This window comes from Equus quagga, chromosome 6 (assembly GCF_021613505.1).
Source record: "Equus quagga isolate Etosha38 chromosome 6, UCLA_HA_Equagga_1.0, whole genome shotgun sequence".
Classification (NCBI taxonomy): domain Eukaryota; kingdom Metazoa; phylum Chordata; class Mammalia; order Perissodactyla; family Equidae; genus Equus; species Equus quagga.
The window spans coordinates 130,179,392-130,200,482 of record NC_060272.1 but is presented as its reverse complement, the minus strand read 5'-3'; the positions used below and the strand labels follow the sequence as shown (position 1 = coordinate 130,200,482).

Below are 21,091 nucleotides of genomic sequence, written 5' to 3'. Positions count from 1 at the left end.
AAATTTACCACTATTTCTATATGTAATTCAACACTTCTCTTCAACGGGGATCACATGGTGTTCTGGCTGATTGCCGTCTTGTCTATTACAGTTGAGCAAGTGAAATGAGAAATACATTTCAGGATCCCACTGTGATTTTTTTTCCTCAGCAGCAAAAAAATAAAGTACGAAATAAAACTGACCTTTGTCATGTAATGTTCACTGATCAGGTGAACTTAATAAAATCTGGGATTTAGTTAAATCTAGTAGGTTAACTCCTGTTTCATTGGCATTTGCAGTCTCTGGAGGTGTTCAACAAATGTACAAATAATGACATTTCCAGAAGTTTAACCATTGCATTTCACGTAAATTCTGCATAAAGTCAAGACTAATGTATTGACTTCACAGTCTTTAGATTTTAAAAGGCATATAGGAAGGATAATTATCAGTACATGTCTCCCAGAAATGTTAAAAACACTTCGATACATATGTAAAATCCATTTTGACTTGATGAAAACAAATTCTAATCTATGAAGATATTACATTGTTATTTTGCACCTGATGAGGAAATTACACATGAATGATCATCAATGTTAAAAAACACTTCAGGTAAAGACCCAGTAAATCAATTTAAATGAAGAGTTTAAGAAGTAACATAGCCATTTAAAAATGCTAGTTTTTCACACAGCTGGTCACACTTATTTTACTTTATTTGAAATCCCTGATCTTGTCAGAGGATAATATCATAAAACTCAATTATATAATTCAACTGTCTTTAACTCCCCTTTGTCTGAAAAGCACCCCACCTGAGGAGGGATGTAGCTGTTTTTTCTTGATTTATCTTTCTTTCAGCAAATGCTAAGTGTGAAAAGCTTTCACCAGATAAAAATCGTTTCACATAATGAAGCATTCAACTGTTTTTTCTTTCCATTTCTTCAGACCGGAAGCAGCTCTGTTTCCCTGTGGACAGCCCCTGTATCATTTCATGCCTGGCATCTGCAGCCCACTCTAGACCTATCTTACTTTGAGCAGGTGCCGGGTAGCACTTTTTTGGGTTATTTTACAAAACATCCAGCACAGTTTAAATCGTTAAAAAGTGACTGGAACTGCTTCCTCTCCTACCCACTGCCTCTTCCAGTGTCCGTAGCCCTCATCACCCTTCCCTGAAATGTGTCTCCGACATGCCTATGTACATGGCTCTCAGGCACCAGACGTTTGCACACCCGTCACATACCAGGTCCATTTCTAACAGTGTGAAGGCTGTTGGAGCAGAGCAGTTTCCTTCTTTCGGGAGCTGAGTGTAGTCATGTGTCTATCAACACAGCAACCTTTGTATGCAAAGCTTAGAGTATTGTCTCGTGGTCCCACCTGCCTTGGCTCTGATTGATGTAACAACAGTATCTGTCATAGGGACTGTTCTGCTTGTAGGAGCAAACGATGATACTGTCCTGGGGCACGAAGAAGATGCTGTCCTCAGGCTCAGGGCACTGGGACCGGTCCCAGGCTGAGCACTTGGCTTCCAAGGCACTGTAGGTGACGGAACTGCCCGAGGGACAGTAGCCATCCAGGTATCTTGATGCCTCCTCCCGATGCCCGCTCTGGACCAGGCTCTGGCATTCTCCTTCCTCCGTGGGGGTGGGGGTGGTGATGGAGCTGGCCATGGGCACCTCAGCCTGCCCTTGGAGGGAAGGCTTTCCCCTGAGGCCCACCTTCTTAGCCAGCTCATCTGAGCTTCCCTTGCCCGACTCCAGGTCCGAAGGTGTCCTCAGCAGCTCCACCACCTCCTTGTCCTTGGGTTTCCGGAAGCAGGGCAACTTGCGGACCCACAGCAGCTCATTTTCAGGCCACTTGGTGCATCCCTCCGTTTTCCTAGCCAGGGCAATGGCCGCGATGCCTGGTAGGCAGATGGCTGGCCCGATGGCCAGGAGGGGGATGTTTCCCAGAGTCTCTCCTTTCATCCCAGAGACGGTGAACATGAAGCCAAAGACCAGGAAGACACTGACCAGGGCCACCACCAGCCCAGTTCTCGGGTTAATGTCATCAGGCCGCATCTTTCACTCCATCCAGGTTGGGGGCTGCTTGTTGGCCAGGGAGCAGCGTTTCTCTCTTCTGTCAGAGGCAAAACCGCAGAGGGTTTAAAAAAAAAACGACTAAAACAAACCCAAGTCAATTTCCCACCCACCAGCTCGCTCTCTCTTACTCTTATCTCTCTCTGCTTGTCCATCAGTCTTGGTCTCTGAATATGACTCTATTTCTCCGTTTGTGTTGCTCTCACTCTCTTTTACTCTCTCTCTCTCTTTTACTATTGTAACCTCTGTCTCTCATATAAACATCCACCCACTGGGGTCACCGGGGTACCTGAGGTATCTTGCCGTCTCCTGGGAGCAGGGAAAGAAGCCAGTCTGAGTCTCCTTAGAAACCTCCACAGCAGCTGTCTCCTCCGCTCTCTCCCTTGTTTCTGGAAGGAAAACCTGGCTTTTCCTACTGACTCTGCATCCAGGAGGTGGGACGTGGGAGCGTATCTTTCTCAACAGCGCCCGTCCGTCCCCAGGGCTCTGGCAGCGGAGCGGCGGCGCAGCCCAGCGCCTGGCTTTGCGCGCAGAGCTCCGGTTGCTGGAGGGAGGGAGGACTTAGTCTGGGAAGAGGGAAAGCGGCGCGCGAGCTTGGCCTCGTTACATCACTTTCAGAGCAAGCTCAGAAACAACGAAGGACGCGCGGGGGCGCGAGGGGGTCAGACCTCGGGGAGAGGCCACCGGGGCAGAAGAAGCTGCCCAGAGTCCAGCTGGGGTGCTTGGAGCAGCCGGGAGTCGTTGCGCCTCTGCTCGGGAGGGCTGAGCGGGGCGGCAGGATCCGCTTCCGTGCCCGGGGGGGATCTCGGGTGCCAGGCTCTCGCTGGCCGGAGACCAGAACTCAGATCGGTTTGCCCACGGGGCAGCCGGGTCTCCGAGTCCGCGGTCCGAGGGCCAGAGGTGCCAGCTGGAGATGTCCCTCGGGGAGCTGGACCCTTCTCCAGTTACAAATCTGGGTTTCCCCGACCCCGACGACAGCTCCCAGGAGGTTCCCGGACCACGCATCTCTCAACCTCGAGGCTCCAGGGCGGCGCTCCTCCAGGGTCCCGCTGCCCGCGGGCGCTCTCGGTCCGGCGCTGGGCGGCAGCGGCGCGCCAAGCGCTCTTGCCCCAGAGCAGGCTGCGCAGCGGAGCGCACAGGACCAGCGCCCAGGCTGAGTTAGTGGTGAGGGTTAGTGGATGCCCGGTCTTGCTCGAGCCTTGGGGGAGTCACCAGAGTCCTTTCCCCTGGTCTTCCAGCTCCGGACCCGGGAGAGGGTGGTCTTGGAGCCCGGATCCCACTCCGACACGGCCGTGGTGCCAGCCAGGCCGGCTGGGTCAAAGGAGAAGGGCTCTCGGCCCCCGGATCCCCATCTGGGCGCTTGCCACCCAACACCCAGGTAGCGAGGAGAAGGAAGGGGCCTTGACTGGGCGGGACAGGCCGAATGGCCCGCGCTGCCGCTCCAGCCCGGGGCGATTCTCTCCTCCCTTGCTGAAGCTGGAGTGGAGAACCGCTCTCCTTCCCACTGCAGCGGGGGATGGAGTCTCTGGCCGCGGGGGCAGGACCGGCTTCGGCTGTGGTTCTTCAGCAAGGCTTCGCGTACAGGGTAGAGGGGGAATAGAGATACAGGGCCGCAGGGCTGGGGGTGCCGTCTTTCTTGTCAAGGCCCTGCCTTGGTGGAGTGAACTTGGATATCCAGGCCTTCCCCACTTAGACTAACTATGTGGTCTTGGGCAAGCGACTTAACCTCTCTGAGAATCTGTAAAATGAGAATATCACCATCAAATATGTGAGGGGACGTGATGAAGACTAAATGAATGCATACTTCCTAGCACAGTGCTTGGTACGTGGTCCTTGTTCACGAAATGGTTGAAATGTATATTTGCATAGCGTGTCATAATTACTATAAGGCATGAGCCAAGTCATGAAGGGCCTGTCTGTGGACCTTTGACTTTATCCACTAGGCAGTGAAGGACCGTGGAAGTATTGTAAACAGGAAACAACACAAAGTATTCCATTTTTGACAGGTGGTGGCTGCAGGTTAGAGGACAAGTTAGAGGGGGTGGCGTGTGGAAGCAGGGGACCTGTTAGGAGGGCAGTTCAGTTAGCCAGGCGAGACATGATGTGGGCCTGATCAAGGCGGGGCTGGTAGGGGTGGTTAGAAGAAAGGGATTTAGAAGGAGTTTTCAGGGTAGAATCCAGTGTCTTGGGTCCTAGGAAGGAAGATGGCTGTAGAGTCAAGGTTGACTCCCTAGTTCCTCACTGTCAGGATCAGACTCGGGATCAGACTCCTAATTTTCCACTCCAGCATCTGTGGAGTGTGTCTTTTCTACTCAGCTCATTAGATAGCTGCTGTTTTCTGGACACAGAATCATTAGTCCAGAAGGAAGAAAGGGCAAAGGTGAGATGCCAGCTGTTTGATCATTTGTATCAAGAAAATAACAGTTTCCCTGGCAGCCCCACCAAGTGGATAGACACCTGCTTATATCTAATTGGCCAGAAGGTTGTCATAGGGGCCACCTCTGGATGCAAAGTAGCCTGGGAAGTCATGTTTTGTTGTGTCTTTTTGATCAGATTTATTGCCATTCTGAAAAAAATCAAGGTTTTGTTAGCAAGGAAAGAAGGGGGAATGACGATTGGGGAAGGAGCTAGCAGTGTGTGCTGCACCTGCCGGACACGGTAGCCTTCTGGAAGTTTCTCTCCTGCCTCTGCTGACACCAGTCCTTCCTGTTTCCCTCCCATCTCCTTGGCCACTCATTTGTGGGCCAGTTTGCAGACTCCTCTCTACATTGTTTATTTTTATTTTTGACAAAGCCCTTCGATGCTGCTGTTCTGCTGGCTGCATCTCTGTTAGCCCCTCTCCGATTTCTTTGCTCCTCTCACTCTGTGGTAGTTGCAAACACCAACCAGACAGGCTGAGGACTCCTACATTTAGCTGTTTAGCCTCATCTTTTTTCCTCAGTTTCTGATTTATAATATCTAATTGCTTGATATCTGTCTGTATGACACACAGACGCATCACCCTCAACATGGCCCAGATTGAGCTCATCAAATTTCCTTCACACTTGCTCTTTCTCATTTGACCCCAGCTGAGAAACTTTGGAATTGTCCTCTACTCTTTTCTCTCCCTAACAACTTATATCCAGGAGTCACCCAAGTCATCCTAGTCTTCCCTCCCATAACCCTTGATCTCCTCCTCTCCCGCCTGTACCTGAGGCAGATCACGTTTCCTGCCTGGGTTTCACTTTCCTGTGAAGCAAGGGCTTTGGGTGAGGAGGGGCAGAGGTCCATTTCAGCTCTACTAGCCCCTGGATCTCTGACGTCTCTTCTGCAGGGTTGAACTGATGTCGGCATTGTGCAGGTGCTCCCACGATAGTGCTGGAAACCAAGCTGGGTCCTAAAGAAGCAACATGGTTGAACAGAGACCTCCACTCACTCACACAAGCATCTAATTCCATTCTGACTTTTAAGCCATGCAGTTCATCTACTTAAGGCATTAGAGAAGGCCCATGCATAAAACCATAGGCCACTTCAATTACTGTTTAATTATAAGCCTCATTCTCAAAGCAGTTCCATCTTAGAGGGAGTTTCTGATGGTCTTTGAACAGCAGGTGTACCTGTCCACGTCAGCAGCACCCCAAGTGGGTGGAGGTGGGAGACATCACTCAGGGTCACAATATTCAGAGACAGAAAAGGCATTCTTGGTATTTAATTTCTTGCCTGTACAGGCTGACTGCACTAGGATTTTAAGACCTTAAGTAGTTCTTGCAATGCTGAAAGCATATACAGGCATGTACAAAAGGTTTCATCAGAAGAGAAAGGAAATTCAGATTGGAATGAGGCTTTGGCATGTGGGTATTTGAGAATGAAACACAGAACCTTTTATTTCTGAAATTATAGAGATCATGAGATGATAGAATTTGAAGATATCTTACAGAATATCTACTCTGACCCCCTTTATTGTACAGATGAAACCCAGAAAGGTTGTATTCATTCACTATTACTTGAGTATTTATTGTGTGCTTGGCGCTGGGCTCAGTGCTGGAGACACGGGCGAGATGAGGTATGGTCTGCTTTACGGAACTCACATTCACAGAGCAGGATATGGGGATTAGTCAAGACAGGCTAGATTATGCCATGGCAACGAAAGACTTCCAGATCTCAAAGGCTGGATGCTCGTGCCACATGCCCACCACGAGTCAGCTATAGCCCTGCCCCACGCTGTCTTCACTCTGGGCTCCAGGCTGACAAGCAGCCTGCATCTGGGACATTGCTAGTCCATTGAATCCAGGCAACTGGAGGCCCCGTGCTGAGCCTTCGCTTCAGCGGCTTCTCTCCAGCACCTCCAGCTCTGCCCCTCCCTATAGGCCAAAGAATCTGCCAAAGTGATGTGCCCCATCTGCAGACCTTCCCTCCCTTTCTAGACCATGGTATGGGCATCTGGGAACTTAGAATTCCCTACCTTAACAACTCCATACTAGCTCCCAGGGCTCATGAACAATTCTTTGCTGGGTCCATCCTCTCAAGGGTTGACCATACTGCAGGTGTGTGCACCCCTAGACCTGTGGGATGGTCAAGGGGCCACTGTGTTTTTGTATAGATAAAGTATAGATAAAACTCGGCATGCCAGATAGGGTGTCTACACTCTGCAGGTCAGCCCCTCGATGGTTCAGAACAGAGCCAGGGGTGGGAAGAAAAAGGCAGTGTTCATTTTCACTCTTGCCTGGGGCCTCACACATGGAAGAACCAGACCAGTTAGGGGGTTTGGAGAAAGGAGGGAGAAATCCCAACTCATGTTTTAAAAGGCTCAGTCTGGGGCCAGCACCGTGGCCTAGAGGTTAAGTTCAATGCGCTCTGCTTTGGCAGCCCGGGTTTGGTTCCTGGGCACAGACCTACGCCACTCCTCGGTGTCCATGCTGTTATGGCAACCCACGTACAAAATAGAGGAATGTTGGCAACAGATGTTAGCTTACGGCGAATCTTTCTTAGGGAAAAAAAAAAGGCTTAATCTAGCTGTTGTGTAGAAAATAGACTCAAGACGGCTCCAGGGCAGAAGCAGGGAGACCAGCTGGGATACTATTGTAACTATCCAGGTGAGAGATATGGTGGCTTGGGTCAGGGTGGTAGCAGTGGAGGTGGCAAGAAGTGGTCAGATTCTGGATGTATTTTAATGTAAAGCTGACTATTTGCTAATAGATTTGGGATGTGAAGGAAACTGAATAATCAAGGACGATTCCAAGATTTCAGGTGGGAAATCAGGAACTTGGTCTGGGACATGTTCACTTGATGTATCAAAGAGGAGATGTTGATAGAGTTGGCGTGCAAGTCTGGACTTTAGGGGAGGAGTCTGGGATGGAGATAGAAATTTGCGAGCTGTTGGGATACGGTTAGCAGTTAAAGCCCCGGGCCATGGAGACAACTTAGGGAGAAGCACCGATAGGTTAGAGAAGTTCGAGTACTAAGTACTAAGGAGCATCAACATTTTGAGATTGGAAAGATCAGAAGGAACCAGCCAAAGAGACTGTTGAAAGATTGGCCAGTGAGGTGAGAAGATGAGATGTCCAAGAAGCCAAAAGAAGAGAGCACTTCAAGGAGGGCGTAGTGATTGCATCAATTCTGTTGATAGGTCAAGGATGAAGAAGACTAAAAAGTGACCATTGGACTTAGCAACATGGAGGTGATTGGTCATCTTTACAAGAGCAGTTGTGGTGGAGTGGGTGGGGGTGAAGACTTGATTGAAATGAGTCCAGGGTAAGAAAGGAAGGCAGAGAGCAAAGACACCTCAAAGAGTTTTGCTGTTAAGGAGAACAGAGAAATGAGATGATAGCCAGAGATGGAGTGTGGGGTCAAGAGAGAAAACTTTTTAAAAGATAAGAGCTATCTTAACATTTTGCCCATAGAGAAATGTAAGAAATATAAATTTAAATGACAATGATAAATCATTTTTTATCCATTAAATTTGTAAATATAAAAAATAATACCAGTGCTAGGGGTGGTGCAGTAAGATGAGCACTCCCACACACTGATGGTGGGAATGGGTTGATACTGACTCCTGAGTGGAGGAAATCTGTCCAGACGTGTCAAGACCCTTGAAAAAATCATACCATTTCATGATCGTTATATTGAAAAATGTCAACCACAGGTATGCATTGATGGAAAGAAAAGACCCAGGCACCATCTGAGTAAATTAATCAGCATTTACTTATCTCAAGGCACAGAAGGAAGTTGCCACAGCTCTGCCAACAGGCACACAGCTGGGGATGGTAATCTTTGAGTAAGAGAGACTCACATCTAACCCAATAGAAGTAGAAGAGTTTTTCTCTAGGTTCACCATATATACATAAGACTTATCTTCATGAGGCAGATCCCGGCCTCCTCATGGCCTGGCCTCATGTCTGCTGAGACTGTCTGATGTGACAGCAGGGCATGGTTCATGAGGCATAAAAAAAATCCTCATTATCATCCTCAGACTCTCCAGGCCCCCACAACTGGTCTGAGTACTTTCTTGAACTCAGTGCTATGGAAACAGAATGAGGGCCATTTTGTGGAATTCTCCAGAAGTCAATCAAATGAGGACCTCAGAGCAGCTGCTGCTCCACTGTCCAATACTGTAGCCTTTAGCCACAGAAGGCCATTTAAATTTAAAGTTAAATAAAATAAAAAATTCAGTTTCTTAGTTTTACTTTCACATTCCAAGTACTCAGTAGTCACATGTGGTGATTGGCGACTATATTGGATAGTGCAGATATAAACCGTGTCATTATCACAGAACATTCTGTTGGGTGGGCTGAGCTGAGGGCTTATCATGATCCACTTGGCTCAGGCATTATGATCCTAGCAATCTAGAATCTAGGGGCACAAAAAAATATTTATGTGAAAAAAACTAATTTATAATATCCTAGTAGTAAACCACTGGAAAGCATTGAAATGTCCAATAACAGAGGAAAGGTTGTATACAGTATGGTGCATCCATTGGAGGACAGACTGCATGTTCAACTGAGGGAATATCATGCATCCATAAAATTATATTTTAAAGATTTTTTAATGACCCATGACAAAGGGCTCAATAACGCTAATGAAAAGAAATAGGAATAAAAAATTCTGTTAAAATAACTTGAAAAATATTCTATATTTAATAAGACTTTGATTACTAAAAAAACTAGAATAGAAAAAAATAAAAACGAAATACTCTCAAAATATTAACAGTGGTTATTTCCAGATGGTGGAACATCACATAATCGTTTTTATTTTCTCTATATTTTTATGAAATAGTAAAAATTTCTAGTCATATTTTATAAGAAGATAAAGTTTTTTTAAAACAAAAGAATGGTCTCTTGCACATATTAAGTGCTCAATAAATGGTTGTTGATTAATGATTCATGAAGATTTGAAAGACTGAGTGAACAAATTCAAGGGTTCTCAACTTTATATTTTCCCTGAGTTCCCTGACCCCTTCCTCATTCCGGCACGTCCTCATACAAGGGAAATGGATGTGGATAAATTGAGAAAAGATGAAAATTGAAAGAGAACAAATAGGTTTTCATGTTGGACTGAGGTGGGATCTTATGGTTCCTACTAAACTTATGCTAATCCACTTTTGAGATTTCTTATAACCCTGTTTTCAACCTAAACAATAATAAATATACTATTACCCCCCCCCTTTTTGATTTAAACATGATTGTTTCGAAGCACTTGGTTAAAGGCTTGATTTTTTTTCTTCTTGGCTATAATTCTGACTCATTTGTATAGCAAACCTCTACTGAGAGCCGCCTCCTTTCTGGCTGTGTTCATGCCTGCTCTGTACCTCCTCCCATCTTCTCTACCTCTTGGGAGGTAGCTCAGATCCTCACTCTAGGCTGTGTTTACACCTCTAGCTTTCCTTATTCCGCGTGGGGCCCCCAGAGATGTAAAGTAACTTCCATTGTTTTTCCAGTGCTGAATTAACAGAGTTTGAAAATCTCTTGCAGCTCATTAGAGTTCATCAGATTGTGCAGAACTCAGTACAAAGGAAGCCTAGAATTTTTGCAAATCTTTTCTTAAGTTAAAAAATAAAGCTGGTGCAAGGGAAAATGTTAGATTAATAGTTCCAAAGATGAAAACCTTTTAGGTATTGGAGCGGTTCCAGCCCAACGTCCTGCTCTCCAGGACCGGGCTGACTCAACGGCTTAGATCCTTCTGCATGTGGTCTTCCTTTTGTTTCTATACAGGATCTTGGATAAGGGACTAAAGAAAGGACAAGAAAATGGACTGTTAGGAATCATGAAGAGTTGGAGGTAGAGAATTCTGATGTGGTTTGATCCCCAAACTAAAGATTGATCTGGTTTTCTAATTCTCTTGTCCTTAGATTGAACATCCTGCACTGATGGTCAAAACTTTTGATAAATATATATTTATGAAAATCCAAACAGAGATCACTAACTCGTTTTACTACTTTATTCAACAGGCATTAAAAGGGTTTCTTTAGAAACAATCAGAGTCGTATGCCAAGATTTATACGTAAGGATGTTGATTACAGTGTTAATTTTAATATGGAAAAATATGAAACAGTTATATTATGTTACATCAGCACACTGGGATATTACACAGTCGTGATAAATGAAGTTTCAGATTGGATCAAGATGGCAGACCATCACACGTCTCTCTCCTTCCTCATGCTCCCAAATCTAGAAATGGCATTAGAGATTTATGTGAGTGTGTATTTTGAGACTAATTCCACCACAGTCCTGGAAAACAGGCAGAAGGCTGTCAGCAGAGCAGAAATCTCTGAAGACAGAAAGCCGATGAGATCTAATTGATGAAGAAACGCATGTGATCTTCCTAGACTTGCCAAAAATCCCTGATGATGCTGCACCTTAGTGTGCTGTCAGTGTTACTTGGGCCCGAGAATGACGGTTTCCCCAAAACTTCAGAAATAAGATTGTCCTTTGAGTGTTAAAATATTCACATATGATGAAAGAGTATTTGGCTGTGGGGTGAAACCAAGAGTTGGTCAGAATATTTGTGACTGAAGAGTTTTGGAAACATTACAAATCATAATTAGGGCAGTCTAGATATATTTTTAGGGGAAAGCTACTAGCAAGTCCAATCATATTTCACCGTTTAGACACAGGGTGTGTAACTAGAGGATATTCGCCACCAACCAAAGGGAAGAGAGACCCTATGGGCCAGACATTTGCTGGGTTTATCCAGCCCTCTCAGAGGAAAGGTGGAGGCTACAGGGAAGGGGCGGTGGTTTATCCGGTTCAGAATCTGCAGCATCTAAAATCTTTCAAGACCTTCCACCTCTCTCTCACCAAGCAACATTCTGATCATGATTTTGGCTTCTCGGACCTTCTGGTGCTGTGAAGACTGCGACCATCATGGCGACGAAAATCTTTTCTTCCTCCCCTCTTTCCTTCTTCTCCTCCCTCCTTCCGTCCCTCCTTTCTTCCTTCTTTCCTTCCTTCCGCTCCTTCCTCCTTCCTTTTCAAAAATAGCTTTATTGAGCTATAATTCACATTCCGTACAATTCACCCATTTCAAGTGTACAGTTCAAAGAATTTTAGTGTATTTACAGAGTTGTACAATCTTCACCACAATCTGATTTTAGAACATTTCCATCATCCTAAAAAGAAACCTGATGTCCATTTATAGTCACTCCTCATTCCCACCCCTGGTCCTAGGCAACCACTAATCTACTTTCTGTCGCTACAGATTTGCCTTTTCTGAATATGTTGTAAAAATGGAATCATACCATATGTGTTCTTTTTTGTCTGGCTTCTTTCACTGAGCATAACGTTTTTGAGGTCATCCATGTTTTATCATGTATTAGTACTTTGTTCCTCTTTATTGCCAAATAATATCTCATTGTATGGTTATACCACATTTTGTTTATCCATTTATCAGTTGACAGATATTTGAGTTATTTCAACTTTTGGACCATTATGAATAATGCTGTGGTGAATATTTCTGGGCATATTTTTAGGTGCCCATATCCTTTTGTTTCTCTTGGGTGGACACTTAGGAGCGGAATTGCTGGGTCATATGGCACCTCTAACTTTGTAAGAAACTGGCAAACTATTTTCCAAAATGATCACCTCCCTTCATTTTTATCCTTTATTTTTTATTCTGAACTACTTTAAAGTAAATTATAAACCTCAAGACATGCCACTTAGCCAAACAAGCATTATGCCACCTAAAAATTGTCAATAATTTCTTATTATCACTAATTGAAATTTCCACTAAGGTCCTTTCATAGACATGAACCATTGAGTCACTGGAAAGGAACATCTCCCTTTGTAAATCAGTGAAGTGGCTTTCTGGTCTACACAGCCTCCTGTGGGTCCTGTTGGGATGAGCGAGCCTTCCTGGTTGAGTTGCTTAATAAGTTGACCAGGTGCTGGCTTGAATCTTGGGCGCCTGGTTTTAAGAGTTGGGCCATTCCGACTCTTCTCCCATAAATTTGGGGTCTGGAAACTGAAAGGACAAGCGTGTCAGCTTTGGGGACCAAACTGAGTCGTAAGGTGAATATCAGGTGAGTATCAGGCCATGAGTGAGAAGAATAAGAAGAGGGAGCCAGGGCAGAATGAAAGGAATGAAGCAGATGCTCTGGGAGAAGTTGAGATGAGGGAACACGCGGACCTCGGGAGAAAGGGATAGCCTGAGTCCCTGGTGGTTCTGTTTCCCAGTCACAGCCTTAGAGAGGAAGGGCTTTTCCCCACTCCTGGTTTCCAGAATGAGAGATTTTCCCTAATACCATCTTGGCCCCTCTCCACACTGCACAGGTGAGTTCCTTATCTACCTGGTAAATTTGAGAAGACTAACTGAGCACACTCAGCTCGTTCTTCCTCCTGGAAGTCAGCTGCCCAGAAGGAACCAGGATCCAGCTCTGACTCTTCATATGGGAAGCGTGTTCTGCTGCTCTAGTGTGCTGGGAATGGGGTGGTGCTACTGATGGAATGTTTGTGTTCCCACCAAATTCAAATGTTGAAACCTAATGTGATGGTATTTAGAAGTGGGGCATTTGGGAGGTGATTAAAAAGTTTCACCAAAATTTTAGGCTTTCCCCTTAGGAAAAGTGCCTTACCATTCCTGTGATGGATTATGATTTCCCTTTCTCAGGGTCAACCAAATGCTCTGTTTCCATTTCACCAGGACTCTGTGTACTTACTATGTACCCGGCACTACGACGGGTGCGAGGTCTCATCTCCCAGATGCTGTTGGGTGGAGTGGAAGGAATCCTGTCCTAGGAGTCAGAAAATGTGGATTCTTGTCCTGCTGTTCAACACCTTGCTTTGCTGTTCACAGGCCAGGTGTCCTTGGCCAGTTCATCTCAGTGCCTCATTTGGGTGCCTCGTGCTAATGATGGAGAGTGACATTGGTCCTCCTGACTGAGGTCTTTTGCTCTTTCTAATACTTTATTTTTAAAAACAGATTTTTATTGCAAACTCTTTGTGTGCCAGGCACAAATACTTATATTTCTGGCATAGTCCTTACTATGGTAAGCTCATTTGTCTCTTTACATGTCTGTACACACTGTGAGTTTCTCAAGTGCAGCGAGGCCTCATTCATTGGTGAGCTCCTGCACCTGGCATGGTGTCGGGCCCAGAGTAAGCAAACACTCAACACAGGTTTGGTGAAAGAATAAATGAATCTCGTTAGTAAATGGGGATCCTAGCAGACGCTGTTGGTGCCCAGCCAACTCCCTGGGCATTCACCTCCTCACTTAGGCTGCTTGCTGAAGACACCTGTGGTTCCGTCTGAGGTCTTCTTCTGGCCTTGGAAAGGCACTGGCCTCAAGGGCGGGAAAGCTGGAAGTGCCAGGCAGTTAACCTTCCAAAGCTGCCTCAATCAAGGCTGCATGGGGGAGTTGGTGGATAAATGCCAGCTTCTCAGCCCCTGGTTGGAATAACTGAGGTCTCTATTCTGTCTCTGAGTCTCCTGGGGAGTTGAGCCCCAGTGTCCTACAGTGGTAACCAGCCTGATTCCACACCCAGCACTGGCTCTTTCCTCTCCCTGTCTCTCCTCCCCACTCTCTTTCTGTGCTTTTCTAGGGTCACCTCCCAAATAAACTAGATGCACTTAACTCCCTGCCTTAGAGTTTACTTCTGAGGGAACCCACACCTTGCCTGCCTTGAGGGATGGTTGTGATAGTCAAACAAAAAGCACATATAAAAGACTTTGTGGTCTCAGAATACAAGTGGTGTTACTCTTGGAACCAGTTCTCCACTGGAATTCAGTAGGTTGAGTGACAGCCCTCAAAGGAATCCGGGTGCTAATCCCCAAACCTTGAGTGTTCCTTTATATAGCAGAGGTGATTGAGTTAAGGATTGTGAGAGGGGAGATGGTCTTGAATTATCCTGGTAGACTCTAAACGTAATCACAAGAGGCACTAGAAGAGGGAGGCCGAGGGACATGTGACACAGAATGAGAAGGCAATGTGACCACATCTGGCTTTGAAGATGAGGAAGGGGCCATGAGCCAAGGAGTGCAAGGAATGCAGCTCTAGAAGCTGGAAAAGGCAAGAAAATGGATTCTTCCCTAGGAGCACTGCCCGCCAACACCTAGATTTTGGCCCAGTGAAATTGATTTTGGATTTCTGAACTTCATAACTATAAGACAATAAATGTATGCTGGTTTAGGCCACCGAGTGTACGGTAATTTGTCACAGCAGCCATAGGAAACGAACACAAAGAGGGTCCTGCTTACTGCCCCTAACCCACTCCAGCAGGTGGCAGTGCGGGGTGAAGTGGTCGCAGTAATTCCCACTGGGCTTCAAGGAATTCTGCTCACTCTTCAACCCGCTGCCCTCAAGTGAACTAAGACCAACTGGTGCTGTCTTCACGCGCTGGGAGGCCAGTCCTTAACCACAGAGTCATGAGGAATTTCTGCATTTCAAGGACAACAGAAAGAAAGAGTCAGGGTTTTTATGGGCTAATAGAAGTAAATCAACAAGCACTAAAGTGAAATCATAAATATGCATTGAGAAAGCTGAGCAGAGGAGCTCCGAAGGCCAGCCCCAGTTCCCTGCTGCTGTTAAAATTAACTTTAACCATCAACTGCGTTCCTTCTCACGCCAGGACTCACATCTCCAGACCAGCGATAGGATCTCTGTAGTTGTGGGCCGTGTGTTTCCTTTCATTTTCAGCCCAAACCACCTAGAGAGTTTCTAGGGATGTGCTTGTGTGACTACCCTTTCTTCCATTTAGGATTCACGATGCGCAGGGAAGCATTGCTTCATCCTTCTTGGTCACTGTCCAAAGCCGGACATTGTCAAGACTTAAAATGATGGCTTTGAGATAATCAGGGAAATTTGAATATAGATTGATTCCAAATAATGTTAATTTTACTCTGTGTGATGGGCATTATGGTTATGTAAGAAAATATCCATAGGTTTTAGAGCTATGCAGGGGATGAAATGATATAATAGAAAGGAAGAAAGGAGGAGGGGAGGGGAGTAGAAAGCAAATGAGAGAGAGAGAGGGACCACTGAAATAAACATGGGAAAATCTTGATAGTTATTAAATTTAGGTGATGACTATATGGATGTTCATTGTATTATTGTATGTGTTTGAAAACATTTTACGAGATTTGCTGGAAAAAGTTAAATGGCTAAAAAGAGTCTTTAAAAAAAACTTTCAATGAGAGGCAGCTGCAGAAAAATGATTATGGACACAGGCTCTGGAGTTGCCTGGGTTCCAACCTGGGCTCCTGCACTTTCTAGTTGAGTGACCTTGGGCACGTTACTCAACCTCTCTGTTCTCAGTTTCCTTATAGGTAAAGTGGATATAATAATAGCAACCACCTCAAAAGACTGTTGAAAACCATCAGTAAGGTAATACTCCCGGAGCAGTGGGAATAGTGTCTGGCACAGAGCAGTCTAAGTGTTTATTGTTAGTATTAGTCATAGTTTTGTCTCTTAACTAGTGCAGTGGTTCTCAACTGGGGGCAATTCTGACCCCCAGGAGATAACTGGAAATACATAGAGACATTTTTTTGTTGTCACAACCGGGGGTGGGGGCTATTGGCACCTAGTGGTTGGAGTCCAGGGTTGCTGCTAAATGCCCTATGCCACACAGGACAGGCTCCTCCAACAAAGAATTACCTGGACCCAAACGTCACTAGTGCCAAGGTTGAGCAACCTTGCACCCGTAGGACAAGGACTTTGTAAAAATCTGAGAAAATACAGACAAGCAAGGCAAAGAATAATAATATCCCATAATTTCACCATGTAGAAATAATCACTATCCAAAGCTGAGAATTTACAAAAGGAAAATGACATCTTCCTCAAAATTAAGATGCTTAATAAAGAAAAAGTCCCTTTATCTCACTGCTCCCAGAGGGGACATGTCCCATGTCCTCATTTCTTCAGAACTATCACAACTTCCAGAATGCTGTTGGACCTCTTCAGACCTCTGGTAAATGTACCATCTGGCATTCGACTAGGCTACTGGCTTCTGAATGAAACGCGAGGAAACTATGTGAAGTCATTAATGAGCCTCCTCAGAAATCTTGTGGGAACCTACTCTGATACCACTTATCTGGAGAAAAATTTGGCAGATTGTATCAAAAACCTTTTAAAAGTCCATATTCTTTGATTTGGCAATTCCACTTCTAAGAACTTATTGTAAAGGAATAACCAGATGAAGAGGTTTGTATAGCTGGTCACTGCTGTATTGTTTTCAAGTGTGAAAAATTGGAAAGATCTAAACCAGAAACAACAAAGGAAGATTGGCTGATTACATGCTGGTGTAAGTCTGCAGTAAAATACCATGCAGTCATCAAAAAAGCAATGTTTATCTACGTATACTGTGGGGGATCAGAATTGGCCACCCCAAAATGTGTCTCTTTGCCTTGCCTTGATTATTTTTGAGAACAAAAGACTCTGAAAGAAACTTTGACCTTCCCCCTAACTGCTTAAAAGTATTTAAGACAAAAGGCCCATCCCCAGGACAGGCCATCACCATACATAATTCTGGGTATTGGTAAACTGTGCGGGTTCCTGCTAAGCCCATTCTTATCAAAGTTCTATCTACGAAACATTTGCTTTTCTATGGAATTTGGAATGTAAATTGGATGGATCTCCACGTAAAGGCATCTCCATGTGAATTGCCTTCCTCTCCTTTGAAGACCCAAATCACTACCCCCAACGTCCTCCTTTGTCTTTAGCTGAAGATGGAATTTAAGGTGGCAGGATTGGCCACTCTGGTGAGTTACTCAGCTTTCTTGAGTTTCTCCCATGTATACATGTTATAAAACTTTGTTTGATTTCTCCTGTTATTCTGTTTCATGTCAGTTGAACTCTTAGACCAGCCAGAAGGACCTAGAGGGTGGAGGAATTGTCTTCCTCCCCTACAGTACTTACATGGAAAGATATTCATCGTGTATTCAGTGAACAATAACTACACAAAAGGTCTGGAAGGGCGAATGGTTAATAGGCATCATGCAGAGGGTGTGGCCCAATGCCAGCAAGCGTTGCTGGTAGGGGCAGGGGTTATGGGGAGAAGGGTCAGAAGACACACAGGTCCCTTAGTGTCCTATGGAGAAGCATCCTTGGGCCAAGGAGCAGCCAGATGCCCTTGGGGACTGTACTCTAGCAGAAGGACCTCATCCCCTGTTGCTCTCCTTTTTAATGGACCAAAGGGAGTGGCCTTCTCACTCACTGGGTGACAAATATTCTGCATTCAGGTGCAGAGTAGTCTGTGCTTAGGTGTGGCTCTTTAGGGAGCTCTGTGAAGCACCTGGAGTCTTTGGGCCCCCTGGTCCTTGGGGGAAGTTGGTTTGGGCACAGCCCCTTCTGCTGCAGGGAACGTCAGGCGAAGGTTGCAGCTAGCTCACCGCCAGCAGCCAGAATGAGTCCTGAGGACGGGCAGGTCTGCCTTCCCCTCTCACTCCTCCAAGCGGCCAGCTTTCTCAGTCTTAAAATGAGAGATTGTGTCGGATGATCTCTAAGGACCCTTTGAGCTCTAAGTATTTTCTGCTTCTAACAATTTAATCACTGTCAACGGCAGTTTCTGTTGTTACAAATGAGCTGTAAATTTCCCTGGGGTTGCATTGGCTGTGGTGGTGGGGTTCACCTGCTGTATTATCCGACCACTGGGAGGTTCATCTCAGCATCAGACAACACTTGTCCATGCTTCTCCCTCCTCTTTTTCTTCCTAGGTTTCCTCTCTGCCCCTCACGAGGTTTATGTGGCTTAATCAGTTGAGTACTTTGGAGACTCTAACAGTAAAGTCAGTGTCTTGCTGTGAATAACAGCCCAATGGGAACCCAGGTCACTCACAGCATCATGAGCAGAAGATGTTAGCCTAGCTGCTCGCAGAACGTGACACCTGTTAGTCCTAATTCACAGCTTCTGCTCCTTGGAGGAAACTGCGGCCCAGGGAATCCACCTGACTTCCCTGAGTCCTTTGCATAAATACTCTAGGGAGTGGAGGATGTGCTTGAGGCTGAGTGAGGGAATTGGGGGAAATGACATTCCTTGTAGCTATAAAATGAAGTATTTTTGGAGGATTCATACTCTGGTTGGGGGGACTTTTTTTTAGGCAGAGTTTCTGTGACCCATGGGGGGAAATGGCCTTCTCCAATCTCTTTTCCCAGGGGCTATGTGAGGGGAGATGGTGAGAGAATTCCCTCAGGCTCCTTGGGGTGAAGCAGTTTAACCCCCACTGGCTCCAACCATCCCAGGAGCACATCCACCAAGAAGAAGGACTCCAGCGAGCTTAGGCAGGTTTGGGGTGAATCTCCTTGGCTGGTCAGGAATTCTGTGGATCTTCCTTTTTTTTTCCCCCTCCATAAAATGGAGATAATAATATCTAATTCCCAAGTATCATGAGGATTAGATGCAATATTAAAGAGTGAATATATGTGGAGCTTTTAGGAGAGGGCTGGCACACAGCATGCCTCCCGCAGACTGGCCAGGGTCATCGCTGTTGTTTACTGAGTGCTTTTCATGAGCTGGGCTCTGTGCTAAGCATTTACCTATATTCCTTCATTTAATGCTCGTGATAACCCTGTGAGGCAGCGTTGTTACGTCTCCATTTAGAGATGAGGAAATGGAGGCACAGCGAGGTTAAGTAACCTGTGCGAGGTCCTACAGTAAGTCAAGTTGGATCCCGGAATCCAAGCTCGTAATTTATTAGGTGACAGTTGCCGTCCCCGCTCCTCTGTAACTTCCCGTAGGTCTTAGAGTTAACTTCCTCCAGTTATAAATTGGAGCAGAAGAACATTTGCAGATGACCTGCAGAAAATGCCCACGCTGCCGAATTCTTAGTATCTTGTGATTCAAAATGGAGAGGCTGTGAGACACCTCCATTCATCACTCCTTCTCCCCTCTGCCCGTTCCCCCTCTGACTGACACTTCCCATTTGAGCACCAAAGTGAGGGTTTGGCAACAGTATTCATGTCCAAGAACTAACTCAAGTGGTTCTGATTTAATTTTTATCAGAGTCTATTCTGAAAAGCCTGGGATACCTTGTGCTCCAGAAATTAACTTCTGGTTGCCGTGAGGAAAGGAACCGGAAGGATAAAGTGAAGCCAGTCAAGGGCGGTGCAAGGGTCACTGGGACCTCTCATTTTGTGGGAGGTGTCATTCTTATTTTTACCCCTGTAAAGTTTTTTTGCTTTTTTTTTAAAGATTGTCACCTGAGCTAACAACTGTTGCCAATCTTTTTTTTTGTTTTCTTCTTTTTCTTCCCCCAATCCCCCCAGTACATAGCTGTATATTTTTAGTTGTGGGTCCTTCTAGTGGTGGCATGTGGGATGCCACCCCGGCATGGCCTGATAAGCGGTGCCATGTCCGCGCCCAGGATCCGGACCAGCGAAACTCTAGGCCACTGAAGCGGAGTGCGAGAACTTAACCACACGGCCACGGAGCTGGCCCCAGCTGTAAGTTTTAATGCCTGCACAATACTGTATCATGTGGAATTGACATTTAAAGAAGAATAAAGGAAGCCCTATGTTAATTACCAGTCAGTTGAGAAGTAGACATCGCCAATATTTTAGACGCTCCCTTTGTGCTCCTCCCTAAATTGGATCCCGCTTTCTTCCTGAAAGGTAACCACTACTTTTGAGAAAATTATTCTCTTACTCTACCAGCTGTGGTAGACCACTACGTGCGTGGCCCCCTAGTGAACCACGGCTCCCTCTCTTCCACCCTCGTGTGGTCTCCTTCCACATTGACGTCTGGGTCTGTCCATATGACTGACTTTGGCCAATGGGACTGTAATAAGCGCGATGCAAACAGAGGTTTGATAAGTGCTTACACACTGGGAAAGGTTCTTTTGGAATAAACACTCCTTCTTAGAACTCTGAGACCACTATGCTGTGGGGAAGCCCAAGTCAGCCAAGGCTCCACACTTATGCACCCCCATCCCCCAAGTCGAGCTATCTCAGTCAGCCCCAGATATTTGAGCCACCCCAGCGGAGGCTGCAGACAACGTGCAGCAGAGATGAGCCTGTGCCAATCCCTCACCCACAGAATTGTGAGCAGAGTCATTGGTGTTTCAAGCCATTAAGTTTTCGCATGGTTCGTTATGGTGGCAATCAATAATTGAAACCAAACCGATGTGTGGATCCCTAAACCATACATTATTTAGTTTTGTCTGTTTTTGAACTCTATAGAAAATAGAAACATATTAGGCATTTTCTTTGGTGACTTGTTTCCTTTGTTAAACATCCTGTTCCAGAAACACCTCTGTGTTCTTCTGTGTGATTGAGGCTCATTCATTTTCTTTGGTGAGCAGCGTTCCACAGTTATCTATTCATTCTACTGCTCATGGACATTTGGGCTGTTTGGAGTTTGGGGCTATTAGAAACACAATTACTGTGGACATGCTCGTACACACACCTCCTGGGGTCCACGTGCAAGAGTTTCCCTGGGGTATATTCTTAGGGGTAGCATTGCTGGGTTGAAGGATATGTGCATAGTCAACTTTTTAGGTGTTGTCAAACCGTTTCCCAGGGTGGTCTCCTTCTGTATCTCCCCCAACAGCGTCTGCGAGTTCCCATCTTCCTCATCCTTGCCAATACTTAGTATTATCAGACTTATAAATATTTGTCTATCCGATAGGTGTATAATGGTATCA

General features: G+C 45.7%; 1 protein-coding gene across 1 annotated transcript; it reads right to left on the bottom strand.

Moving 5' to 3' along the window:
- Positions 1–571: 571 nt before the first annotated feature.
- On the bottom strand, positions 572–2,519 carry TMEM215 (transmembrane protein 215). The gene is made up of 2 exons (XM_046664944.1): positions 2,338–2,519; positions 572–2,088 (listed from the first exon to the last, which is right to left on the bottom strand). Exon 2 carries the CDS (start codon positions 2,028–2,030, stop codon positions 1,323–1,325), a length of 708 nt encoding a protein of 235 aa, XP_046520900.1. The 5' UTR covers positions 2,031–2,088; positions 2,338–2,519; the 3' UTR covers positions 572–1,322.
- Between the last annotated feature and the right edge of the window lie 18,572 nt (positions 2,520–21,091).

Excerpts from the sequence above, each read along its gene's own strand:
- TMEM215 (XM_046664944.1), bottom strand. The coding sequence starts at position 2,030 with ATGCGGCCTGATGACATTAACCCGAGAACTGGGCTGGTGGTGGCCCTG.